This window comes from Carassius auratus, chromosome 28 (assembly GCF_003368295.1).
Source record: "Carassius auratus strain Wakin chromosome 28, ASM336829v1, whole genome shotgun sequence".
Lineage (NCBI taxonomy): Eukaryota > Metazoa > Chordata > Actinopteri > Cypriniformes > Cyprinidae > Carassius > Carassius auratus.
This window is the reverse complement of record NC_039270.1, coordinates 13,768,516-13,796,351: the sequence shown is the minus strand read 5'-3', so window position 1 is coordinate 13,796,351 and position 27,836 is coordinate 13,768,516. Positions and strand designations below refer to the sequence as shown.

Genomic DNA, 27,836 nt, shown 5'->3' with positions numbered 1-27,836 from the left:
ACAGTCCCAGCACTGACAGATAGAGAAGAGAGAAAGCGAGAGAAGGCACAATAAGAGGTATAAATAAAGGGTCAAAGGAAGGGAGGAGGAGCATGGGGTAAATGGAGAGAAAACAAATCATACCCAAATCTGTAGGATCAAAAAGAGAACAACTGAAAAGGCTGAGACAGAACTGGAGAAACAAAGCAGGAAAATACAGATGCAGGCACTGAACTGGATGGCAGACACCGCACAAAATCAAGAAAGACTGGCACAAGACGAGAGGAAATGACAGTTAACGACACGAGAAGGCACAAGAAGAAAGGGGCTCTTTTTTTTCCTTTTCAAAAGTTTTCCTGAAATCTGAGGAAACCGAAGCAAAGTTTGAAGGAGACCGAGTGGGATTAGAAGAGATATAAAAGGCACAAAAAATACGAACCGAAAACAGATTTTGGAGAACAAATATTATTTGTTCAAATAGTACACAACAAAAATAAAGGCATTTTGAACCAAACAAAAATAATGCTATTATTTAAACAAATATTAAATTCTAATTATCATCATCATCGGTTATCAACATTTTCGCATTCAATAACAATTTCTCTTTTAAACCAAAAGGACATTCTTTCTCCCTCCTCTGGACTCTAGCTTTGAAATAAACACAACAATAAACCCAAATACTGTAAAGCTAAGAGGAAGGGAAGGATGTAAAGACAGAGAGGGAGAGCAGAGGAGCTGGGCGACAGATCGGGACTCTGAGGTAATGATGGCGTCTGTGGAGATGTTTAATACGCTAGTAATACTACTGGACTTCAGAGGATTGGGCTTGTTGTTTTTGGCAGAACTGGACGTTGTCAAGCCCGAGGCAATGCCTGCTACTGAACTAACTAAATCAGTACAACTGAAATGAACAGGATAAAAAAAAAAAAGGTACGACTTTGTGACATTCGCAGTTTGTCAGTGGCAGAAAATAAAGAAAACAACTTAAAAAGCTCCAGTAATAATAATAATAGCAACAACAAAGAGTGCTGGTGGGTAACAATCTCTGAACAAGTCAACATTTCCACTCAACTGAGGGGAAAAAGAAACTCCTTTCATATAAGTGCGAAGGCTCAAAGAATACTAGACGTCTGAATAAAGTAAGTTGCTAAAACACGTCACCAGCTCAGTGACGGCGCTGACACTCCTGTACCTTCCTAGGCAGCAGCAGAACCAGAGGAACTTTCACACTGACAAACACCGGAGAACAAATCTAGAACAACGCACCTACAATTTAGTGTAGTACTGTTACTTAGTATTTATACAAAATAAAATAAAATAAAAAGTACCGTAAGTATCATATATGCTTATGTTTTTGGGCGTCTCTCTCTCTCTTTCTCTCCATCTCTCTCTCGCACCGTGAAAGCTCATGTTTAATAGTGTTAATAACGCAGTCGCTCAGTTCTTCTGTTGGAGAACACTGAAAATACTGATTGTGAAGGGCCCTCCTCTTCCTCCTCTATCCCGACTGGTTGTTTTCCCGTTTAGAAGAAGGAGTACTGGTTGTCGATGGCTCTGGCTCTGCCTCCTTCTCTCTCCTCGCCCTCCACCCCTTCCAACTGGAGGAGAGGCGGCTCGCGCTCCCGGTCCTCGCACTCCTCTGCCCCGCTGCTTGCTCCGCCTCCTCCGGCGGCCTCCGGCTCACTCCCTCGTTCCTGCGGCGGGGTTGGGGGCGGAGGGCGTCCTGGAGGCAGAGGGGGAGGAGGTGGCTGAGGAGGACTACGGGGTCTGCTGGTCAAGTCTGAGAAGACGGAGAGGAGGGAGAATTAAATGTGTACAGGAGTAATGCCAATAAGATGCAAAGTTTGAGGAGAAAACCTCAGCTATGACATGTGCTAGTAATGGAATCGGTCAACACATTGCACACAGACTGTTTACACCCTGCCTCCACTAAACAGCCGTAAAGAGTCATCGACTGAATGCATTCGGACTCACTGAAACATCACCAATCAGGTTTATATGGAGACAGAGCTCTCGGTCTACAAATGTGTGACCTTTAATAAAAGTTATGATTAACGCAAGCTATAGTGAGCACATGTTAAATGAAAGTGTCACCCTGCGACACACATTTTAGGATGGATGTGTGCAACTGAAACCCAGCTGTGAATGAGGAAGTTAAGCAGACAGATGTGCACTGAAGTGAACGGATGACCTGTCACTACTCTTTTTCTGTCTTTTGGATCCTAACAAGCTTCCTCTTCTTCACATTCCTGAGGAAAAAAAAAATTGCTTCACGCAATTTACTCTTTCATCTACTATCAAAGTTGCCATGAAATAAAAAATGGATCCTTTTTACTTTCTTTATAGTTTCCTCATCTTTTTATGCAAATGTAAAAAAACTGAATGTTTTTATATTTGTCTTATTTAGGGAAATGTAGTACATCTGTACATTGGTAACGACAATGACACTCACTTTGATGATTCAGTCCAGTCCCACCTCACACTTTCCTCATTAATGCGTTTAGGGTCTGTACGTTTTGCTGTTGTTTTAAAGAAACTATTAGTTTCAACAAAGACTTTAAATAAAAGGTTTAAAATTACATTAAAAGGTTTTAAGTATATGTTGTTCTTATGAACTTTCTGTTCATCAAACGAATTAAAAGTTTCCCGAAAATATGAAGCAGAACAGATGGTTTCAACATGATGATAATAATAAAATGTTTCTTGAGCAGCATACTACATCGGCATATTACACTAGTCAACATTTGAAGTGGATCAAGACCTTTCATCAAAGTTGTCCTAAAACCAAAATGCGTTCTTGTATTAGGACAATTTTGATGAACTTTTTTGATCCTCTTCAAATGTTGAGAACTGAAGAATGGTTTCTGAAGGATCATGTGACACTGAAGTAATGATGCTGAACATTCAGTTTTTAGAATCAGAGGATTCAATTACATTTCACAATATTACAGTTTTATTGTATTTTTGATCCAATAAAAGCAGCTTTGGTAAGTATAAGACTTGCTGACCACAACATTTTGAACAGTAGTATCATTTTTTAAAAGTGAAAAGGTTTGATAATTTAGTCTCACATGACCACTTCCGTTCTTTATCTGACTCGAGCTGTTTTTGGTCCTGTACCTTTAATCTTTTTATTATACCCCCAATATTTTTAATACACCCCAATGTACCAGAATAATTTTATTTCCTTCTTTCAGACCTTCTCTGTCTATCTCTCTCTGGTGAATCTGGGCTCACTTACACACAGTCAGAGATGGGGGTTGATGGGGAGTCGGGGTGGCGCGTGGTGATGACATCACAGACTGTGGGGCGGCTGCCTGCCCTTTCCCGGCCTGCGAAGATGACCCAACGACAAACAACAACAGAAACAGCCAATCAGAGCTCTGATATGCACTATGGAGAAAGCCAGAGGCTGAAGCGGAGGGAGAGGAGCAGAGGTACGGCATGTGACCGGAGATCAAAACGAAGGAAGGCAATGGTGATGGAAAGAACATAGATTCATGTTCGAAAAAAGACTGGAAGGGAGTAGAAGAAGAACAGAAGAAAAGAAGCACTGATAGATAAGTATAGATTTAGTGTCTAGGAGATAGAAAGTGTTGAAAAGGAGATACAGGATGGAGGACACACAAATTTAATTAGGAGACAATCATTGTCAAAAAGCAAAAGCAAAGCCATGCACATCCAGCCAACAGCAGGTTCTGGCAGCAGCGATGGATCCGTGTGTGTGCGCGAGTAGTCATAGCAGATGCTTGCACGGAGTGTCCTTTAAAAAGCATGCCGTGACAGGAAGTGATCTCACACACGGGGTGATCCCACATTTAGTCATATCTCTGTGACAGGTGCAAATAACTCATGCAGTGGTCATGTTGTTTATGAATACACACATACACAAATACACATATGATCGCTCTCCAGATTCATCCCACTCACATGACACACACAAACTCAGTGCCAAAGACTGTGTGCATCACTAAAATCTTCCCTGGATTCAAGACAATCAAACTGACAGAGGACGCCTTCAAAGAAATATTTCTTGTTATTTTTTTCCTTTTATGGGACCACCAGGATCTCCCTCAAAACAGCGGTTTAGCTTTGGGCTGTCAACTGATTAAAATTATGTGATTAATTGCATCCCTTTATCATAGTTAATGCAATCATACTACTCTCACAAGAACAAGTCAATATTTCTGAGATGGTATAAAATGCACAGGAAATAATATTTGATATAATAATCAAATAATAGACTTGAACTTGAGTCATAGTTTATGGATAGTAAAGTCACAAAACATCAGTGGAATGTACCACTTTTTGACGTAATAGTGTGGATAAGCACCGCTTATGAAGAAAATCAACGCCTGCTTCTACATCACTGCCGCTTTAGCTCCGCCCACTGATTTGCACATGTAGTGTAATGAGAGGGAAACAGGTTTACACAGAAACCAAATGATAAAGATGCTCCGAATATAACAAAATGCTGTGCTGGGTTTTTGCATTGCCTTCCTTCTGATCCCAGCGTTAGAAAAGAGCGAAGTAGCTGTATTTTCAATGAAGTTGCAGACTGCGTCAGTAAGAACTTTTTTTTCTCTTCATTTTACAGCGGATTCGTTTACAAACATGGCACAATACGACAGGATTTCTATAAAGATCAAAACTAAAAGACTATGCTGTGCCGACTATATTGGATGAACTGTTTTTATTATGTGCTCTCTATTGCAGATCGTTTGATTTGATACGAGTGTTGATATGACATTAATGTTTTTTGATGTAAAAATCTGGATAACATTATAAATGGACCTCAGAGAATACTGCAAAATAAAAAAGGCAGTTCATGACCCTTTACATTTTTTATCAGAAACAGAGTATTTATATCCATTCAGCTGTTCTGAGGGAGATGCAAGTAGCACCTGTGATCACTTCACCTGCCTGTGCACTCAAAAGTTCTCTGGCATCTAAAAATTCAGTGTTTCCCTGTTATCTAGGCTCTGTTGTAAACCCTCACGCCTTAAAGTGGAGCCCAGCCTTCCATACCTTGTTGCCGGACATTCGTGGCCCCCACAAAACTGATGAGGGTGACATCAGAGGCACCCCCAGACTCCAGGGGAATGGGGTGCACACGGAAATGCTCCAGCATGTCAAAAATGGACTGGAACCAGAGATGCTGCACACGACACTGTCCATCCTCGTTGAGGGAGAGACGCAAGTGCTGAGAGGAAGATGCCAGAGCAGAAGGAAGAGGTGTGTGGTTTTGAGACAAACACATACTGACACTTCTCATCAGATGTACACTACCACTCATACTTTTAAACTGATGTCAAACTTTTAAACAGTCATGTAAATAAATAATCACCCCCACTGGCATTTACCTTTGCTTTGCCCTGGAAGTTGAAGGTGAGGACATACTCCCCACGGCGTGTCTCACTCTGCCTCACAAGGAACACTCCATGGTTGGCCAAGCCGCCCGCCAGCACCAGCTGGGCCGCCTTAAGACGGGAGAGTGTCCCGTGAAACCACTGACACTCACTCAGAGGATGTTCCACCGTCTCTGAAACAGAGCCTTCAGAGAACAGGAACGATCCTGTTGAAGACAAGGAACAAACTGAATAACTCTGATCTCTGCATTAATGTCCATACTGTACACTATATGGACAAAAAAGTTTTGGGATACTTGCCCATTACACCAACAGGGACATTAATAACATCCCATTCTAAACACATAAATATTAATATGGAGCTGTTTCCCCCTTGATAGCTATAACTGCGTTCTGCCTATTAATCCTGTAGAGCATCTGTGAGGTCAGGCACTGATGTTGGACCAGAAGGCCTGCGCTGTGCTGATATTAATGCCAGTGGAACTTTGGAACTCTTCAGCCATTAAATCAAGAGAGCATTGGCCACTTTTACAAACTATGCACCTCTGCACCTGTTGACCCCGCTCTATGACTTCAAGCTGCTGTTCCTAAATGCTGCCACTTGCCAATAATGCAGCTGATTGTGGACTGTCTAGCAGCATAGAAATTTCACAAACTGATATATTGAGAAGGTGGCTTCCCATCACAGTCTCACGCGTAAATTCACTTAGCTCTTAAAATGTTTGTGTCTGATTAAAACACTTAAATTCAGTAATGAAGAGGTGTGTGAAACTTTGACTTCTGAGCCCTATTTAATCATTCAATGGAAAAATAAATTGCATTCAAATATAAACAGGATTAGGGTGACATAGATGTCAACATGGTCTCTACCAACATGTGCGTGTCTGTGTGTTTTGCGTAGCACAGCACCTGTGGCATCAGGAGTTTCTGCAAAAGGTGTGCTAAGACCGCCTCCACCCCCACCAAGCAGTCGACTGTCTGATTCATCAAGAGGGGCACGGGGTGGCAACTCAGGAGGTAGAGGCTCCAGCTGAGGAGAACCACCAACTCCACCATAACACACTACAGTGAAGACACATCCAATAACAAATACATCACCATCTGTAGTTACCGATACATATTTGTATTTGTTTTTACTGCTACATATAAATATTTCAGTTCAGGATCAGATGTTTTTAATGCTTGTTAATCACAAAATTAAGGGCTGATTTAAGCACTGGCAAACACACAAACCCATACTGTCCTGAATGCAGCGGACCACATTCATGGTGACATCATCTCCAAACGCTTACCTTGAGACAGGCGGTCGTTGAATTCTGGCGTACTGCTGAGGTCGGCGAGAGCACTGCCGCACACTCCCTCAACATCCTCTTGCTCACTGATGAGAAGGTTCAAGGAGTGCGTTTTGATTGCCATGCATGCAAGCATGATCTCATTACAGCCTTTCAATATACATTGAGGCTTTAATTTTTTTTTTAATGATTCAAAAAACAAAGTCTTACCTCAGACAAATGGCGTTTCTGATGTCACTAAGCCAAGCTCTCATCTGGACCGCATCTCTGGTCTCGATCACGTACTGCACCTGACCTTCCAACTGAGAAGAACACAAACAGAACAGATGTGATTATACGCAGCGTGGTTGTTTTTTAATGATATGGATCTTTGAGAAGGGTGTTACAACACAGGATGCAAAAGGTGACACACGATCACAACTTTGAATCAAATATAGAAAATTCTATTAAATTTGGATAAAATATACTTGGTGGTGGTGAACATGTTGCTTTTTAACCACCAAAAGGGTTTCATTTCTAAAACAAGAGGCATGAAATATTTTTTTATTCATTTATGATATAAATTTTTCATAATGTAATTCATCTTGAAGTTATATGTAACAAAACCCACTAATTATCAACAAAGCTCATCAAACGTTGTATTTGCGTACAACCGTTAATGAGACAACAACATCTTTGTTACACATGTAAAGCAGAGTTAAGGTACAGTTTTCGCATCATTATTGCAGATTTGACAAACCCCTACAGACAAAAATAGAGGTGTGCTGACATACCTGCAGAAGAAAGGTGTTCTCTTTGTCTGGCACCTCTATGGCGGTAGTGCTCCTCACATCAACAATAGAGCAGCATGGGACAGTCAGTCTGGGCTTGGAGGACTAGAAGTATTCCAAAACAACAAATATATAAATGAATTATAACTTAAGCTAAATAAATTTACATACACTAATGTTCAATAGTTTGGGGTGAATAAGATGTTTTGAATGGTATTTATAATATTGCAAAAGATCTCAAAGAACTGCTTTTCTTTAGAACTTTCTATCCAAAGAAAAGTATGACAGTTTCAACAAAAATATCAAAGCAATACAACTGTTCGAAGATATGAAGAAATGTTTCATGTGAAACTGAAGACTGAATTAATGGCTGCTATAAACTCAAGTTTCCAATTGGAGGAATATATTACATTTTAAAACATATTCAAAGAGAAAACAGTCCTTTTAAAGTATAATAATATCTCACTATATTAGTGTTTGATTGTATTTTTTATCAATACATAAGAGCAGAAATCATCTCACTCACCTTAGGTGGGATGTAAAACTCCAGGAAATACTCCAGCCCTCCATCCCCTCCGTCCTTATCTCGTTCTTTCAGAACTAGACGACACTTGTGCCACCGCATCCCCCTTCCGCCTGCAATTCCTCCCATGGCCGTGGGATGTCCCGACGCTGTGCTGTCCGTGCTGTGGTGCAGCAGTCCAAAGGGAAATCCCGGGAATCCATGAGTGCTGGCAAACTCATCCGAAGAGGAGCACACGGTCACACCTCCCTCCCGTACCAGCCTGCCCATCTTCCACGGGGCACCCATGCTGCTTGGGGGTAGCGCAGATGGTGACACGGCTGAGGAAGGTGGAGCTGCGGCGGACAGAGTCGGTGGTGGTGATCGGGACAGTCGCAGTTTCTCCAACCGGTGACTCCACTTCTCCTTCTCCCCGTCGCCGTTGCTCCTCCGCCAGTCACGGGCCTCGGAGAGCGAGAGGGAGGTGGCGCTACTGGAGGATGATGGGGGCAATGAAGAGGACGACGAGTGAGGGAGAGAGAGGGGAAGGGAGAGAGAGACAGGGAGAGACGCAGGAACGCCCTGCGAGCCAGAGTTCCTCTTGCCATCTTGCAGGCCTGTAGTGTAGCTGTAACTGGAAGGAAGGGGGGCAGAATTACCCGAGCTGCAGTTCTGGGGGGCGTCACTGGAGGAGCTGCGCCAGTGCAAGATGCCTCGCACGCTCCCTCGGACGCTGCGGCCCACGCTGCGCAAAGAGAACCGCTTTTTTAGTTTATTCTTCGAGTGTCCACCAATGGGTGTCTCACTGCCTTTTGACCCAGAGTTTGCTGGTGTGCCAGAGGGATTGGGGCATGCCTGGCTGAGATCGGCTCTTTCCAAGGTCATATCACCCTCGCCCTCATTGTCCCTTGCTACTACATCCGTCTCCACCTCCTCTCCGGTGACAGGTCCCACCCAGCTGTCGTCTTCTTCTTCCAGGTCTTTGTATCCAGGTTGGTTATATTTGACCGCTATTCCCCTGTCCTCCCTCCGCCCGTTATTCCCGCCCATAGAGGAAGAGCATGATGAAGAGGAGGACGGTGGGAGAATCTGAGTATGAGCATACGAGTCCTGAAATGTTCCGGCGCTCTGGAATTGCTCCGAGCCACGGGCCTCCTGGGTCAATGCCAGTTTGGGCACAACTCGCGTGTGAGTAGGGAATGGGGTGGAGGCTTCTGGCGGCAGCAGGGATGGAGATGCTGCATCCTCCTCCAGTGACGTAACGTCAGATTGGGCGACCCAGCTCACTGTTCCATCCCTACTGACACCGGTCCCCTCGAGCTCGCTCTCGAAATGTTGAACGAATCTGTCTGTAAAGCGGCGGCAAAAAGCAGCAGCCGAATCAGGGGAATAATGAGGGTTCTCCTGCAAGAAGGCCCGGAAATGCCGGGCGAAGTCACCGGCGGCTACTCGGGCGTGGAGCTCACAGAACTCGGTCCAGCTAAGGCAGGGAGATGGAGATGGTGTGGGTGTCTCGGATAACGATGACAAGGGCTGACTGGCAGGAGTTGGAGGAGGCAAAGGTGGGGGTCTTGTGGAAAGTGGCAACAGTGATGGAGATGGAGGAGAAGGCGAAGGAGATGGGGAGGGTGGAAGGGGAGATGAACTTGCCGCAGCCCGCGGACTGGGCGGGGTTAACAGGGAGCCGTTCATGACTGACTAATAAGAGATCAATTTGAGACCAACCGATCCTCAAAGATGTCAGGATCGTTGCGAACAGTATGGGGGGCACTCGATCTGCTCATCAGGCTACACTTTTACAATAGACATGAATTTGGAAAAGCGGACAGAAAAATGTGGCCTGAAAATGACTGATAATTGTTTCCCCCCCATTTAAAGAAAATTATTTGACTCTGAAATAGTTCACATTCTACACAAAATGTGTAAACGTGTGTATGGGGGGTAACGCTGAATTATGTGGTGAGCAGCAGGATGAGGCGATGGGAGTTCTCAGGTGATCTCCGGTGTTAAGGCTCTGCGAGGATCCAGTGGTAGGGATTTGTGACCTAAATGTCAAATAAAGAGATAAATAGATCAATTAATATTGTTTTCAACAACAAAAACAACAACAAAATAGTAATAAATGGCAATGTGATCAGAAATTACAACAATATAACAGTTAAAGGGATTGTTCAGCCAAAAATGAAAAGTCATCATCATGTTGTTACAAACCTAAATGAGGAGATATATAACTTTTCTCAGTTAGAAAAATAATGCAATGAGAGTGAACAGAGACTGAGACTATCTTTCTGCATCACTCTTTTGAATTTCACAGAAAGTCATACAGGTTTGGAATCTATCTTTCTGACTATCTATAAAAACACAAATTATTTGTAATAAATGATAACTTGAAGGTACATATCTCTTGACCCAATGTGACTCTTGCCATGTAAACAAATAAAACATTCTCATTTATATTCTACAGAAATGTATGTTACAATGCTGTTTATGCATAATCTAACAGGGCAGCATTTCCATAAGCATTGTTAGCTAAATTATGCTTTTAGGAAACGTAGCGCAGGGGGTTGTTTCATAAAACTACTTTACCAAACAAGCCAGGCTTTTCAGCTATTCTGACAATATTTTTACCAAATGTACTTACAATAAATTAGACTAACTAAAGTAAACCTGTCTTATTTGATAAACGTGTTTAATGAAACATACTCCATGATGTGTAAGTCAAGATTCAGTTGTTGTTGTTTTTTAGCACAATGGTTTCCTACAAAATTAAAATTGTCTTTAACAATTACCCTTACCACTAAGCATTTCATGAACATTCACTTCCAATGCTGCAAATGTGAAGTTTATCCGCTTTAAGTGTCATGCATGAACATTGTTGATGAAAGCGTTGTTTTGCTTTGAGCTTTGAGACTCAATACACCTGATATCTGAAGAACATGCTGAGAGCTAATTTCTCTCTATTATTATTATTATAGCGCAACATGCAACCAACAACTGGAGCATTTGAACCAAAACTAATCGAAACCGAGACAATGATATGAAACCAGTTAAGACGATTTACATAAGCGGAAGATGCTGTAAAGATGCTCTTAAGCTCCAATGATAACTCACCATCGTCAGTTAAGGCCAGTGTGTAACGCGAGGCCGGTGCAGATCAATAAACTGTAAAGAAAAACACCAAGCTTAAATGCCTGTCGATTGTAGTTACAATAAAACTAAGCGATATTTGAAACCACGTAAGGACTAACAACGCACTTCGTCTAACGTTAGCTGCCTGAAAGAAGTTTAATAGTCACAATACGTTCTCACGCTTATAATGTCAACACACCAAGCTAATTCGGGCTAGCAGGTTAACTCTAGCTCATGGAAACGCTGGAAACGATCTCATGCAATAGAAACAAAATGTCAAATTAACTCACCTTTTTGCACAAAAGGCGCAATTTGTTCGCTGGCTTGAGTGAAATCCGAAAAATATTAAATGCAAATGTATATTGAACTAGCCTGGTGCTAACTAGCTAACCCAGCGCTGCTAATAAATGATCAAGTTTGAGCTGCTGGTCAGCTAGCTGGATGTTTTGCTAAGCAGGCAATGTGTCTGCCAGTATTCAGATTAATATGCATTCCTCTCCGTCTAGCTGCCCCCTGTTGATGCTAAACTTATTGATGAATCATACGGTATCTATTTATTCATAAAAGCTTTGCAACTGCTCGTGTTGCAGGTAACATGAATATTTTCTGTGCCTGCTGTCCCAGTCAGTCTCTCGCGATACAGAGGGAGAGGGTGTAGGTTGGGGGACAGGGAGTGTTGGAGAAGGGGGATTTTCAATGGGAGAGAGAGAGAGAAAAAAACCTCAGGAAGAGGGATGTGCGCTTTTTGGAGAAGCCACATTGGGCAGCTGTGTAGAAAAAGTAAAACAGGGATGTTGCTCAGGCTGATAGCTGAGTCATGGAAGCTGTGCACTGAATTTGAGATTGCTCCTGGATTATTTCAGTAAAAGAAGCTGTGCTCACTGAAAGCTATTTTAGAGGACTGAGAATATGATGACTACTATGTGAGATACGTATAAAATAATAATGTGTAACCTATAATATTTAGATAATGTATTTCATGATTATAGAAGATTTGATTAATTTGACTCCAAAATCTCTTAACTGTAACTGTCCTGCATCATAATTTTTTTTTAACCCTATGGTGCACCCACTCGCCCTTTTACATTGTGTATATTCAGAGGGTGTGCTACTGTGTACCCATGGAAAATTTGCAGGGAAATGCCAATAGCATATTCTGTTTATTTTTGTTTACATCAAAGAGGTAAGGAATTTGAGCTCTAAAGGGCAATAAAGCACAAATAAACATTCATTAGCCTTAAGTACGCCGACTCGGCTTAAAGTACACTTTCTTCTCCTCACACAGTAAACATTACATGTCTTCCAGCAGAGTAGAAAAAAGGCCACCGTTTTCCCACAGAATATCATATTCTTCTGGTATAGGTTATGTTATGATGATGAGCTTGTATTGTCATCAGAGATCAGGTCAGAGGCTTTGTGATTGTACTGAGGTGTGCATTCAATGTTAAATATAAAGAATCTTTTTACTATAGCAAAAGACACATTAATGACTGAGTTTGATCATGATCTAAGCCATAGCCTCTTTTTTATATTTAAGAGATCATCTGTACAATTTTATTGATATATTTTAATTTATTATTGTATCTACCTACAGCATTTTACGGTACGCATATTTCTGTATTATTCTTGTTCCGTTTTTCTTTATTACTTTGCTTACTATTATGTGTTTATCTGCTATTTGTGTCTCACAGATCAGTTAAATTTGTATCACCATTAGGCTACTGGTTGTTTAACACGTTGTGAACACTATTAACATCAATGAACACAATAAAAAATGACTAAAGGTTTTATATGTAGCTACAGGTATTAGTAAGCCTGTCTAAAACCTTCTTTAGACCTTCCTCGTTCATATTTTTATTGACTAATTTCATATAACTTCTTTTCACATAACTTTTTTTTCAATGTATAAATGTTTTATTTAGTAATAAATATTTACACATTTTTTATTTTCTTATAGGCCTAGTTGTTACCTACCGGTGAAAAAGATGTCGTCTGCAAAAGGAGTTGCTATTGGGATTGACCTGGGCACCAGCTACTCCTGTGTGGGGGTGTTTCAGCATGGAAAAGAGGAGATCATCGCCAACGACCAGGGAAACAGAACAACACCCAGCTATGTTGCCTTCACAGACACCGAGAGGCTCATTGGAGATGCAGCTAAAAACCAGGTGGCCATGAACCCCAACAACACCGTGTTTGACGCCAAGAGGCTGATCGGTAGAAAGTTTGAGGACCCAGTTGTTCAGTCTGACATGAAGCACTGGTCTTTTCGAGTCGTCAGTGATGGAGGGAAGCCGAAAATTCAAGTTGAATACAAAGGAGAAAAAAACACATTTTATCCCGAAGAGATCTCCTCTATGGTCCTTGTGAAGAAGAAGGAGATTGCAGAGGCTTACCTGTGATATAAGGTGACAAATGCAGTTATCACAGTTCCTGCCTATTTCAATGACTCCCAGAGACAAGCGACTAAAGACGCTGGAGTGATCGCTGGACTGATCGCTGGACTGAATGTCCTGAGAATCATCAACGAGCCCACAGCTGCAGCCATTGCCTACGGCCTCGACAAAGGCAAAGCTTCAGAGCGCAACGTGCTGATCTTTGACCTGGGAGGAGGCACCTTTGATGTGTCCATCCTGACCATTGAAGATGGCATCTTTGAGGTGAAGGCCACGGCTGGAGACACTCATCTGGGCGGACTCTCAGGCCATCATTGAGATCGACTCACTGTACAAGGGCATCGACTTCTACACGTCCATCACCAGAGCGCGCTTTGAAGAGATGTGCTCAGACCTCTTCAGAGGAACACTGGAGCCTGTGGAAAAAGCCCTGAGAGACGCCAAGATGGACAAGTCTCAGATTCATGACGTTGTGTTGGTCGGAGGATCGACAAGAATCCCAAAGATCCAGAAGCTTCTGCAGGATTTCTTCAACGGCAGAGACTTGAACAAGAGCATCAACCCAGACGAGGCAGTGGCTTATGGTGCCGCGGTCCAAGCCGCCATCCTCATGGGAGACACATCTGGAAACGTCCAGGACCTGCTGCTGCTGGATGTGGCTCCTCTGTCCCTGGGTATCGAAACCGCAGGTGGAGTCATGACGGCCCTCATCAAACGCAACACCACCATCCCCACCAAACAGACCCAGACCTTCAGCACCTACTCAGACAACCAGCCCGGTGTCCTGATCCAGGTCTACGAGGGAGAGAGGGCCATGACAAAAGACAACAACCTGCTGGGTAAATTTGAGCTGACAGGAATCCCACCTGCTCCACGTGGAGTCCCGCAGATCGAAGTCACCTTTGACATCGACGCCAACGGAATCCTAAATGTGTCGGCGGTGGACAAAAGCACCGGAAAGGAGAACAAGATCACCATCACCAATGACAAGGGCAGACTGAGTAAAGAGGAGATCGAGAGGATGGTGCAGGACGCAGACAAATACAAAGCTGAAGACGATCTGCAGAGAGAGAAGATCGCTGCCAAAAACTCTCTGGAGTCCTACGCCTTCAACATGAAGAACAGTGTGGAAGATGAGAACCTGAAAGGAAAGATCAGTGAGGACGACAAGAAGAAAGTTATTGAGAAATGTAACGAGGCCTTCAGCTGGCTGAAAAGAAGAGTATGATCATAAGCTGAAGGAGCTGGAGAAGGTCTGTAACCCAATCATCACTAAACTGTATCAGGGAGGGATGCCAGCTGGAGGCTGTGGAGCTCAGGCACGTGGCAGCTCAGGGGCCGGTGTTCAGGGGCCCACTATTGAAGAGGTGGATTAGGTATGAGATGGGCAGTGTCTTCATAATTCCAGTTGCATTATTTATTGTTTAATAATTTTTTTACTATTTATTTGAATGTTGTTGTTTATTTGACCTCTACTGCTGATTTTCTAGTGCATTGTATGCTGCATTTTGTTTTTTTGGAGAAGATTATAATATTGTTCAAAGATTGCAGTTAAACATTTACATTTTTGTTTGAAAGACTGCATATAAAATGTATTTTTGTTAGGGATTTCCGTTCTGCTACATGTTATAAGAAATGCTATTTGTGTAAGACTGCTAATGGTATTCCATGTATTATCTGGATGTTAAGAAATAAATAGAAAGTGTTCAGCATGCTGACTGTTGAAATGTTGAATTTTCGGTGTGCATTCCAGTTGAAGACATTAATATTGTGCCATATTCCATATGAAAATATTTTTGTTTTGTCCAAGGGTCTGACCATTCTCAATAAACTATTAAAAAATCTAACCAAATGTAAAAATATAATGGTTTATTATTATTATTATTATTTTTTAATAAAGACTGCATACCTAAAATTGATTGACTCAAAACAGTAAGCCTAAAGCTAATTATATTTTCATTATTATAGGCTTACTAACTTGATTAGCACTTAACAGTGAAATGCATAAAGGCTATATCTAACTAATGGTTACGGAACATAAAGAAAAAATAGTTTTACTGATGCAAAACCAAACCAAATAGAAATTATTAAACTGAATTAAATACATTATAGTTAGTAGCCAGTTAAATAGACTCAGCTTATGTTTGAAGTTATCTTAAAGGGAAAGTTTACACAAAAATAATGTCTATGTGCTCATTTATTAATCCTTGTGTCATTCCAAACCTGTATGAGTTTCATTTTTGTGGAACAAAACCATATACTTATGCTTCTGGAAGTCACCAAAAGTATTTGGTCACCAACATTCTTCAGAAGATTTGGAATAAAATAAGAGTTGCGTAAATGAACAGAATGTACATTTTTGGCCAAACTATCCCTTTAAGAGTTTATTGGGAGATTATATGCACTAGTTATACAAATTACAAAAGCAGGATTACAAACAAACTTTTCATCAAAACAAACAAACTAAAATTAATCTGAAAAAGACGAACATAAATATCTATATATCTGTAGCATAAAGGTAATCTCTCCAGTGTTGGGGAAAGTTACTTTTACAAGTAATGCATTACAATATTGCGTTACTCCCAGACGAATTGGATTACTTAGTCTATCTATCTATAACATAAAGATTTGAAGGACCATTTGTCATGTTTGCAGACACCGGCGGCGCCAGGGGGGGTCTTGGGGGGTCTCAAGACCCTGCCAAAAAATGCCTTGACCCCCCATTTGACCCCCCAGCCTCTTCCTGATTAAAAAATATATATATTCGGGATAAAGATCCAAAAATGTTTCTCTTCAAACTACGCAGAACAATAATAAATAATAATTATTTCGACATTTATTCATACACTGAACCGAGAACCGTTTCTGTCGGACGCGTCCGATTCGAGAACCGATGAGCTGATGATAACTGCGCATGCGTGATTCAGTGTGAAGCAGACTGACACAGAGCGCATCTGAACCGAACTGATTCTTTTGGTGATTGATTCTGAACTGATTCTGTGCTAATGTTATAAGCGCGGGTAAACCAAAGGCTTGAATGAAGGGCAATCATCGCCAATGACGGCATTACATCGAGCGCAAAAGAACCGGTGAACCATTTTTTTTTTCAGCTGGTTTATTTGATCGAATTGTCCGAAAGAACCGGTTCACTTGAGCACCTGCTCCTTTGCCCCTTAAGTGCCCTTTTGTCAAAGCAAAATTTCCTCAATTTTTTTTGTAATAACATAAACTTTTGTGAATGCCTGCCCACGCCCAATCATAATATTAGTACAATTTATTAATAATAATTTAGCCGTAATTAAAATGACCAACATGATGACCGTTCACCTGACTATGACCTCATCCAACCGGGAAGATTCCTCTTATGTTATTTGAATAAACTTTTATTATATTACAGTACTTATTTATTTTTAACACGTAAAAATAATTATCACAACACTGGTAAGGCTTATTCAGATTTTCTCATTCTCTGAATTATCATTATAAAAATAAAAACAATCCAGATTTTAAATGTGATGCAAATATTTTTTCTACAATAGCAACAGTGTTTACAACAGCAAGACCACTTTAGCCTGTAAACTCAATAATATCTATCTGGAAATAAATGTAAAAATATCAATGTCAATAAAAATGCATAATATACCTGACATGAAAGTGCAGTGTGAAGGATATGAATAACAAATGTAGCCTGTCATTTGTTTACATTGCAAAGGTGTTTTTGTTGTTTAGTAGCAGAATTATGCAGTTATTAGCCATGTCCACTGTATTTTTTGTTGGTTTTCATGAGACCCCCCTTGAAAAGACCAGGACCCCCCCATTGCCCCCCCCAATCAAAATTGTCTGGAGCCGCCACTGTTTGCAGACCATCCCTATCCCACTAAATTCCCTTCCCATCATGGTCTGTGCTCAAGCCCCAGCGTGCGTGTCCTCCTCACGCCCCTCTCGCTGATGACGCGCGGGGCTCACTTCCGGCGACCGCAGCCTGTTGTTGATTGTACCGTTCTGTGCAGAATCGGGATGGTACTCATCAAGCAATAGTGAGTGGCTTTTACTGTATTCATTTACTGGATTCAGTTGTGCTATATTTTACAGCCCGGGCCGCCGTTTTTAAGCAATTTTCCATATGGCATAATAAATAAGTGATTTTATGCCCGTGATTTGGACGGGGGCTAGCCGCTTAGCCTGCCTGATACAGCATTATAGTGTGTTTAATGGACCACGTCTCCACCAGCGCCGCTATTCATCAACGCATGACAGTTTGAGTGTTTAATAAGAATATTATATTGAGTTCAGACTCCGCTGCTTGTCAAAGTGCTGGTTTATTGCTAAATAAAGCGGGGCCAGCTAACGACACGCCCGTTATACAGGCGCGGCGTGATGCCGTGTCAATGGTGATAGAGAAATAATGATCCAGAGCTGAGTTTAACCTCTGTTCACTTCTCTGTTCAGCCAGGTGCTGCTGCCATGTTCAGTAGAAGAGGTAAGAGTCACTGTTTCTACAGTAACCGGCTGCTGTGTCGTCTGTGCTCAATGGGAATCTGTGTTTCTGCTAAATATCCAGACAGCTCCCTTCACTGGAGTCAGCAGCAGCTCTTCTGCATGACATTGTTTGTTTCTATTGTGCTGTGAACTGGCGGACAGCTGCCACTAGTTATTTATGTAACACCCCTTTGCTCCCCTCTCAGTACCAGGTTGGCCAACTGTACTCGGTTGCAGAGGCCAGTAAGAACAACACAGGTGGAGGAGAAGGGATCGAGGTCCTCCGAAATGAACCGTATGAGAAGGATGGAGAGAAGGGCCAGTACACTCACAAGATCTACCACATACACAGGTGAGAGCATGTGGAAATGCTTTGGTCGTGTTGACAGTCATGCTGGCTTCACTTCATCAGTAAGATGTTGTGGGAACCTCAGGCAGCGACGACTTGCTTTTTAACAGATACACTTATTAAACTATTCAAATATACACTACTGTTAACTTGGGGTCAGTATTTTTATTTATTAATTTTTTTTCATTATTAATTTCCTGAGCTTCAAGTTATCATACTAGAATTATCTGTGAGAGAATGTGTGACAATTCAGCTTTGCCATAACAGGAATAAATTGTTTTAAAATATATTCTAATAGAAAACAACAGATTTGAGTTTTAAACAACTACATTCTCGCCTGAAATACTTTTAAAATTACATTTCATGACACAATAACAGTAATATTTGAAAGTGATCCGAATAAATGGCGTTTGAACTCAACCAATGCTGCGTGAACTCAGATGGCTTTGGCTACAGCAATTTGTCCCTCAGTATATTTACAATAACAAGAAATATGATATAAAATACCACTGCCTTCTTTCGTTTTCATTTAAACATAATAACAGCTGCAGAAATGTACTTACTTCAGGGATATGTGTAACGTTATATACAGCCATTACAATGAAACGAAATATTATATAGACTTGCCTTTTTTTATTTTCATTTTAACATATAGATAAATTGAATACAGACCAAAGAAAACCTGTTAGATTTACCCCGCAGCTGAATTATATTTTATGTTTAACCACTGAAGACACATCAGAGCCAGCGGCACATATCAGAAGGTCTATCCAATGTGAGGCTGCTTCTCGGCGGATAGATGATCACTGAGCTCCCGCTGATCGCGTGGAGCTCACCGTCTCTGAGATAGGCGAAACACATTTTTAAATAGGTCTTTATAAATAAACAACATATTTGAGTTTTAAACAACTACATTCTCGTCTGAAATACTTTTAAAATTACATTTCATGACACAATAACAGTAATATTTTGAAAATGTTGATCCGAATAAATGGTGGTTGAACTCAACCAATGCTGCGTGAACTCAACCAATCAGAATGTTTAGCGCCAAAGCCCCGCCCCCTAAAGTTCTGGAACTTTGAAGAAGTACCACCTCGCCAGCAGGGACTTTCTGAGGGGCATTTTTTTACCTGGAACTTTATTTAGTTCCTGGTTCCTGTGGTGGAAACACACCAAGTACCAGGCCAAAGTCCCTAGTTCCTGGGTAAAGTTCCTGCGGTGGAAACGCGGCATTAGTCTTGGCTTAAAAACAAACAAACAAAAACATTTGGACATTGCCTGGTTTAAAAAAAAAAAATATTTCACTGAAACATGGGAAATTATGTCACATTACATGGGTTAAGTCACAATAATAGTCTTTTCTGCAAAATGTGACTCTGGAGCACAAATCCAGTCATAAGTAGCAATAGCCAACAATACAACAATTGTATGGGTCAAAATGATTTTTCTTTTATGCCAGAAATCATTACGATATTAAGTAAAGATCATGTTCCATGCAAATGTTTTGTAAATGTCCTACCGTAAATGTATAAAAACATTTTTTGATAAGTAATGCTTTGCCATGAACTTCATTTGGACAACTTCAAAGGTGATTTTCTCAATATTTACATTTTGATCATTTATAATTCTCAACTTAAACATCAAAAAATGGACCCTTATGACTAGTTTTGTGGTCCAGGGTCATAAATTCACAAAACAAAGAAATGGTAACATACAAAATTATTAGAACATAAACTGTAACAACACAGAGAATTATAACAATAATTATTATAACAAAACAAATAAGAGATCTTGTCCCTACCAATATGTATATAAAACACTCACATCCTGTTAAAATGTATCTTCATTATGTATTTGACCCCTTCATGAATGTTTTATTGTGTTAGCTTTTTTTTTTTTAAACAAATATTATGTTTGAAGATAATATTCATAATCTTATTCTCATTAATGGCATTGTTTAAGCTAATATACAAAACAACTGTTAGAGAAGACAAGCATTTGTGTAATTGCTCTTCTGAGTCTTATGATTAATGACATGCAGCCCTTGTGTTGGCTTCTCTGTTTTACAATTATTCACCAGTAATATTAGAACTAAATTAATATTGTCTTTTACAGCAAGGTTCCTGGTTTTATTCAGATGTTTGCTCCCGAAGGAGCCCTGGTTTTTCACGAGAAAGCCTGGAACGCCTACCCATACTGTCGCACAAGTTAGTAAATACTAATTATTTTGTGCATGTTTGACTGAGTGATTATACATGAATGAGAGTGCATAATTCAACCCCTTTTCTTTTGCATGTAATGCTCTGTTAAATTACCGATCTATACAAATAAAATCTCTCTTCTCATCGTCCATATGATTGTTCTCTTCATTCCCACAACTGAATCGATTACGGACCGCCGCAGTCGTTACAGTAAGTGTATTTTTGAAATCCTCTCACTCTGAGATCACCCTAGACTCCCCACAGGTTGTATTTTGCTGAATCAGAGTTTAGTCAGCATGTCTCAACGTTTTGATCTAAACACTGTTTTAAAAATGGATTCAGTTTGTCAAGCTCCTCCTGTGATTTTTGCTTTTCAGAATGAATACATGAAGGATGATTTTTTCATTAAGATTGAAACCTGGCATAAACCAGACATGGGAACAACTGAGAATGTGAGTGTTAATACACAGTTCATCATCAGCACCTTTACATGATGCCAAATAACTCAACCAGAGCGTCCTCCACCGTTTCTTTTAGTCATTAGACATCAGAATCTGCTGTTGCTCAATTAAGATGGTGGCTTGATGAATGAACTTGTGCCTTAATTGGATTTGTTTGTTAAATAACATGTTCATTTTGATAAGACCCGCCTGTGTTATGGACTTGAGAATTTTTAATGACCAAGTTTAGCCATTGTCACTACGGTTATAGGCTTTATTCGCGGTAGATGCACGAATAGAAGAGTGGTCAAATGTTATTTGATCCTGTTGTATGAAAAGGGCAATTTGGGAGTAAATCCCACTGAAACCGTCTTTATTTGAATGTTTTCTTCTTCCTCTCACGCAGCCTCATGGTCTTCCTCATGAGGAGTGGGAGGATATTGAGATCGTGCCGATCGATATAGCTGATCGCTCTCAGGTGGATGATGTGGTGAGTTGAAGGAGAAAAATTAATTTCTGTCTCTGTGTGGAACTGTAGATCCCCAATTTGTTTTATTGCTAAAGACGCTCTGCAGACTTAATCTTGTTCTACCTCCTGTTGAGTTCATTGAAATCCTACATATTGAGATCAAATCATAAGCACAGATTCCTCTGTTGACCTACTTTCTTGCTTTTAGCATTGCTCCTCTTCCTTTGTCATCCACTCCAATTTGCTCATCCCTCCATCTCGGTTTCATTTGTCTGTCAGGACTATAAACCAGAAGAGGACCCTGCTGTCTACCACTCGGAGAAAACTGGCAGAGGACCTCTGGGACCTGAATGGAAGGTACACAAACAGGCCATCTTCACACGTATGAATTTTGTCAAGCCTTAGTGAGCTGCCTTGATGAGTGCTGCCTACCGTATTTTTCGGACTATAAGTCACATCTGAGTATAAGTCGCATCAGTCCAAAAATACGTCATGATGAGGAAAAAAACATATATAAGTGGCACTGGACTATAAGTTGCATTTATTTAGAACCAAGCACCAAGAGAAAACATTACCGTCTCCAGCCGTGAGAGGGCGCTCTATGTCTTCAGTGTATGCTACAGGAGCAATGAGCAGCATAGAGCGCCCTCTCGTGGCTGGAGACGGTAATGTTTTCTCTTGGTTCATGTCAAATTAATTTAGATAAATAAGTCGCACCTGATTATAATTCGCAGGACCAGCCAAACTGCTGGACATTATGGGCAGTATCCTACAAATGTTTTGTTAATGGGTGAAGATCCTTCTTTATGCCTGATTTAGTTAGATTTTTGTTTATCACACGTGATATGTATATATGGTTAAGTTATTTATTTAGTTTTCTGTTTTTTCACTTGATTGTCGCCTTAAATATATCTGTGGTGGCTGGCATGGTACTAGAGTAACAGCTTTCCATTTTAATTACAGTAAGCTACTTTTTTATTGATACTTTTAAGTACTTAAAGAAGTTTATTTGAAATCAGCATTTCGTGACATTTTGGATTTTTTTTTTCAGAGCACATAGCTAATGTTGTCTTGTATGCACAGTTTCTGTTCACATTTATTGTATTGAACTTTGAATCCAAATGAGTGGTTATCTACAATATCTGTTCCTCATGCACCCACCCCTCTCTTTGTGTCTCACAGAAAGAGCTTCATAATGGTAACTGTCCCTACATGACAGCGTACAAGCTGGTGACTGTTCATTTCCGCTGGTGGGGTCTGCAGGGACGTGTGGAGAACTTCATTCATAAGGTGATCATTCCTTCATTCATAAGTTTTTCATATGGCACCCGCACAGAAAGGCTCAGCTTTCGGGTTTCTACTGTACTGGTTGACTTTCAACAACAACGCACCTAAGTCATCGATTCTGCATCGATTTATCGTCCCAACTTTGATTGCGAATTGGTCCCTAAACTAAAGTCTCACCATGAAAATAGCCACAGAAGCTGGAATACTGTTAAAAAACAAACAATGCTGCACTGTTTTGATATAAGTTTGTTGATTTGACAGCTCTTGTCAAGTCTTTATTCGTGCTCTTGTTCTAATATCAACCCCATCTCTTTCTTTCTGTGTTGGAGTAGCAGGAGAAAAGGCTTTTCACTAATTTCCATCGACAACTCTTTTGTTGGCTGGACCGCTGGGTGGACCTCACTATGGATGACATTCGTAGGATGGAGGAAGAAACACAGAGGGAGCTGGACCAGGTGCGTGTATCTGTAGAAACCATGCAAATTCACTCCCACATCAGCAGAATGACTGCAGAAAATGAGTGAAGATTATTTATACCTGCAGTTACAGTCTTACCGTTTTATTTTTTTTCTATTTTCCCTTTTCTATTTATACTGATAATACGGTATTCTTTTTTTCTAGCTTGCTCTATAAAACTTTACAATAATTTTTCCTCATTTTACATTAGAAGAACTTTTACTTGTTAGTTCATGTTAACTAAGCTACTTAATACCAGCATTTACTAATACATTTACATTAAAAGTTGTATGTTAATATTTTTAAAATAGATTTGCACTCGCATGAAATGACAAAGAAGTTGTATTTTTATTAGCTAGTGTTAATCAAAGATTAATTCATGCTTTAACAAATGTACTGCTCATTGTTAGTTATAGTTAATGCATTAATTAACATTGACTCATGAGACCTTACTGTAAAATGTTACTGAATCTTTTCTTATTGTTATTAATGTTTAAAACAGATGTGCTGATTAATATTTTTGTGCAAAATCATGATACATTTTTTTCTTTGATCAATAATGTCCTTATTGAAAAAAAGTAATAATTTCTTGTTTGAAAAAACATCTTACCACAAACTTAATGCATGTGACAGATAATTTTAAATCTGTCTATTTTAATTTCAGATGCGTAGCCAAGGGTCTGTGCGAGGGATGAAAGCAGGCGAGGACTAGGGGAGACAAAAAAGAATGGAAGAAACAAAATAGGGGCTACTTTTGATTTTACCTCCTCCAGTCCTCATGGCCAATCACAACGTGCCACATCATCAAGCCCTTCCGAACAGGAAACTGTCATCCCTTACCCAGGACATGTCCATTACCATGAGTGTGAATGTGTTGAAGCGAATGTGCGCAGTATGCATGTGTGTCCATGGTTTGCACAGTCTGACTTTAAACCTCATCATTTGCTGCCAAATTCGTTTGGATTCACTTAAGATATGTTAAGTGATACCGGCATTTCTTTTTATAATTAAGTATTATAACTGTTTAATGGTTTTTGGTTCATTTTGCAACCATCAGCTTTTTACTGAGTACGCCAGTGGAGTAACGAATCCCAAGCCTGGTCCGCAGAGAGTCTGAGGAAACATTTCACTACATGTATTTTGAGCATAAATAAATGACTACGTAATTTACTTCTTAATTCTGTTAAATTTGTCATGTTGTTCAGGAAATATCGGTGGAACTTGTATATATGCCTCAAGAGGTCGGATCATTAATAAAGAGTAACTGAGTTTAAAGAGAAACGCGGAAGGCTTGTTAAACTCATGCGGCTTAAAGCATAACGGTTTTCTGCTTTAGATACGGTGGTCTTTTGGTTTGGTCCTGCACTGATTGCAGTGTGGATGTCATCGAGAGCAGTGGATGGATATGGTTTCATTTTTAAACTAAGTGTAAGAGCCTTGAGACCCCTCCCACCTTTGACTGACATGCCACAGGCCACGCCCCTTTGTTTGGGTGGGGATGGTCTGATTTTTTTGGAGAATGAAGTACAATTTACAATACTGTAATAACAAATAAAAGAAAACATCATTGACTACCATGACCTGTTTGTATAATTTGTTTCTTCTGCACTGTTTGTAGTTCTATATCAAGCTTTTGCTCTTTTTAAATCGCAAGCTATTTTTCTACAGAGTAATAACGTTGAGCAAGCATGATTTAACCATAAATAATGGTTAAACATGATTCATGGCCTACTTTAATTTTTTATTTTATTATGCATCTTTTTTGCATGTTACAAAACTGAAAATAAAGCAGACTCTAAAGTCTTCACACACACACACACACAAGTGGTTCTTTTGGGGTGGTTGAGGTGCTATCACATCCAGTGTTGGGACAGTTACTATTAAAATTAATGCGTTACAATATTGCGTTACTCCCTAAAAAGTTTTTTTTTTTTTTTTACGGAAAGTTGTGTGTTACGTTACTTTTGAGTTACTTTCATGTTACTTTTTAAATATGAGCAGAGCTTGATTGTTTTTTTTTTTATAATACTTTGTATTTATAGCAAATGTAAAGCACTTTGTAATGAATAAACTTCAGGCCGAAGGAAAAGTAAATTCACGTCTGTAGAGTATAACACAGGAGAAGAAGGTTCAACACTTCAGCAATAAAAAACTAAAAACAATGCCATTTTTGCTCATTAGTTTGGTTGAACTGCATCATCAAAGGTCAGCAGTAAAGGCATTAGTTGCTAAAATGGGATGAGATACATTTGTGTTATTTAACTTATTTAATTATTGTAGGTTTGCATCATATTTTATTGTTTGCATTAAACTGGTTTACATTTTTTTTTTTTTTTTTTTTTTTTGTGTGAGTGGGATTAGTTAATGCACAATCACATTTATTCTAGAACTACATCATGTTCACACATCGCACACAACGCCTCTGTACTCATATTTCTCCCAATATGGGAACAGGAGACTTTTTTTGCATAGAAAGGACATACAATTGCAAAAAAAACTTCTTTAATTTATCAAGGTTTCGGCGAAAAGCCTTTGTTGATATAACACAAAGTGTAGTGTTATAAATGTACATGCATAAAAAAAAAAACGTTCGAGGATTTATGATGCTGATGACCATTGAAACACATCATCACAGTCTTGTGAAAAGGGTCCACTTTAGTAAATTCCCATTTATAGCAAACATATGAGAGTGGAGTTACATATCTGAAATCTAAGGAGGAGAATGGGGTTCCTCTTACGGTTCTGCATAACACCTTGAAAGATATGTGCTATATAACATATCATTTAAAATTCCCCGCAGATCACAAAACCTTCATAAATATTTTAAGCAGTTTTTGAACAGAAAACATCCTTGTTTTAAATACTTAAATACTGGATTAAATGCACACAATGAGAGGAAGACAGAAGGAGGGTGTGATGGATAAATGGGAGATTATGTAGCATCAGAGTCAAAAATGCCTATATAGTGGGATTAAATAATAAAAATAAATAAATTAGAAAACAGGTCAGCATTATGTAATTTATCTTTACGGACATGCTGTGACTCTGTGTCTGCTCCAGCCAGGGTGACAATGTTTATCATCTGTTATCATAGGACCCACTTATTCATTTTAGATGTATTTCATATTGCTTATATTGATATTTTGGACTGCAATGATAAAAAAATATTTATGGCTTCCATTATGTGATTTGATAGGAAATATTAATAAAGGTGACATGTTATATTTGTAATAAACTCCTAATTTTCTGTACATTAAAAGTTAGTATAAGTTTAGGTATGGGGCAGGATTTAAGAATCTAAAATATGGCCATGCAGAATAAGGCGTTAATGTGTGCTTTATAATTACTATAAACAGCCAATATTAATTTGCATGCTAGTTAATAGTGAGAATTGGTCCTTAAAATAAAGTGTTACATTCTTTTTTAATAACTGACCTGAAGCACAATTTGTTTCTGTAAACCCACAAAAAAAATATTAAAATATAAAACAAACATAAAAAATAAATAAAAAATAAAAGTAGAATGAGTTCCAAAAGAAATCTACTGGTTAAAGTTTTATTTGCAAATGTAAAAAATTGTATGCATTAATTTGTAATGTAATAGATTTATTTACTAAATAGATGGATAGATTTATTATGCTTATGCTTATTTGATAAGTGACCTAGAAATAGTGCATGAATATTTCTAATTTATTTTATGTCAGATAATAACATTAATGCTATAATCTTTATGGCTCCATGGATACTACAGCCATACATGATCCTAAATACCTTGTTCATAAACATTAAAATAATCACATCGGAGCAAATAAGCCTTCTAAGCTATATGATTTACTAGGAACCCTGGAACAAATGCACTGGTTATTATGTAATCTTGTGTATGTCTGTGCATGTGTATGCATTTCTCTCAGTTGCGCTTCAAGAGAAACAGATCGGAGACAGACTGGATGTTATTAATGGCTTAGCAAGGTCTTTCAGCACATCTGGCACAGAGGTTTATCTGCCTGCCTAAATCAGGAACAATAGATGAGTTTAATTTCGGTTCAGATGATATTTGTTGTTTGCTGTATTTAAAGAGTGCAAGGTTTTGGATAGTTAAGATAAGGTATCCTCAGCATGCGGACGGCACAGAGGTTCAACATGGAGCAGATGTTTTAACAGCAGCACAGGCTTAGCAGATCAGCTAGAGAAGCGTGAGCTGAGCAGATTTACTGTGGAGTTTGTGGAAATGCAGGATCTGCAGACGACGTTAAAGGGATTAGTGGACTGCAGGATTTGATTATATTTATTAATATATATTGTTTCAGTGGTCTCTACCTTTAATGCCATTTTCAGGCCATAGGTCAATGTACAAGTGCCAACAATCTGTGTCTGTGTTGAGATTATTGGTCTAAAGCAGAATGCTCTTTTGTGTAGAAGTCCACTTTAACAGATGTTTCACTTTTTATTTTAAACTTTACACTTTACATCAAACTGATGGATCATAATTATTCTCATATATCTCAAAATGGTATTTTGTGTGTGTGTTCCACATTAGAAAAAATAAATACGTTTTTGGGTAAATTATCTTCAAAAAAAAAAAAAAAAAAAAAAGATATTAAAATAAAATCATTTGATTACAAAACAAGATTATTATTTATAATAAATGTTTTATTTATTAAATAGCATCCATTCATATACATATAGCCCATTTTTATCCACAGACACACATATATACACTCA

The 27,836-nt window shown here is 39.5% G+C and overlaps 2 protein-coding genes and 1 pseudogene across 4 annotated transcripts; 2 read left to right on the top strand and 1 right to left on the bottom strand.

Annotated features, from left to right (window-relative positions):
* Nucleotides 1-400: 400 nt before the first annotated feature.
* Nucleotides 401-11,723, bottom strand: LOC113046876 (SH2B adapter protein 1-like). 3 transcript variants are annotated; one of them, XM_026207953.1, is made up of 11 exons: nucleotides 11,332-11,722; nucleotides 11,024-11,074; nucleotides 7,937-9,957; nucleotides 7,414-7,515; nucleotides 6,851-6,942; nucleotides 6,641-6,726; nucleotides 6,258-6,410; nucleotides 5,343-5,554; nucleotides 5,008-5,182; nucleotides 3,221-3,311; nucleotides 1,580-1,759 (listed from the first exon to the last, which is right to left on the bottom strand). In XM_026207953.1, the coding sequence occupies exons 3-11, from the start codon at nucleotides 9,602-9,604 to the stop codon at nucleotides 1,738-1,740; spliced, it is 2,601 nt and encodes an 866-aa protein (XP_026063738.1). In that variant the 5' UTR covers nucleotides 9,605-9,957; nucleotides 11,024-11,074; nucleotides 11,332-11,722; the 3' UTR covers nucleotides 1,580-1,737. The 3 variants fall into 3 exon arrangements, with proteins under 3 accessions (XP_026063736.1, XP_026063737.1, XP_026063738.1); XM_026207951.1 differs by lacking the exon at nucleotides 3,221-3,311 and having other exon boundaries at nucleotides 401-1,759; nucleotides 11,332-11,723; XM_026207952.1 differs by lacking the exons at nucleotides 3,221-3,311; nucleotides 11,024-11,074 and having other exon boundaries at nucleotides 401-1,759; nucleotides 11,332-11,723.
* A 1,288-nt stretch (nucleotides 11,724-13,011) lies between these two features.
* Nucleotides 13,012-14,834, top strand: LOC113046874 (heat shock 70 kDa protein-like; annotated as a pseudogene).
* Nucleotides 14,835-17,349: 2,515 nt separating this feature from the next.
* LOC113046875 (phosphatidylinositol transfer protein beta isoform-like) lies at nucleotides 17,350-24,695 on the top strand. Its single transcript, XM_026207949.1, has 11 exons — nucleotides 17,350-17,471; nucleotides 17,884-17,914; nucleotides 18,120-18,265; nucleotides 20,378-20,469; nucleotides 20,666-20,673; nucleotides 20,841-20,915; nucleotides 21,310-21,393; nucleotides 21,652-21,729; nucleotides 22,555-22,662; nucleotides 22,992-23,114; nucleotides 23,780-24,695. The coding sequence occupies exons 1-11, from the start codon at nucleotides 17,383-17,385 to the stop codon at nucleotides 23,825-23,827; spliced, it is 882 nt and encodes a 293-aa protein (XP_026063734.1). The 5' UTR covers nucleotides 17,350-17,382; the 3' UTR covers nucleotides 23,828-24,695.
* Nucleotides 24,696-27,836: the final 3,141 nt, after the last annotated feature.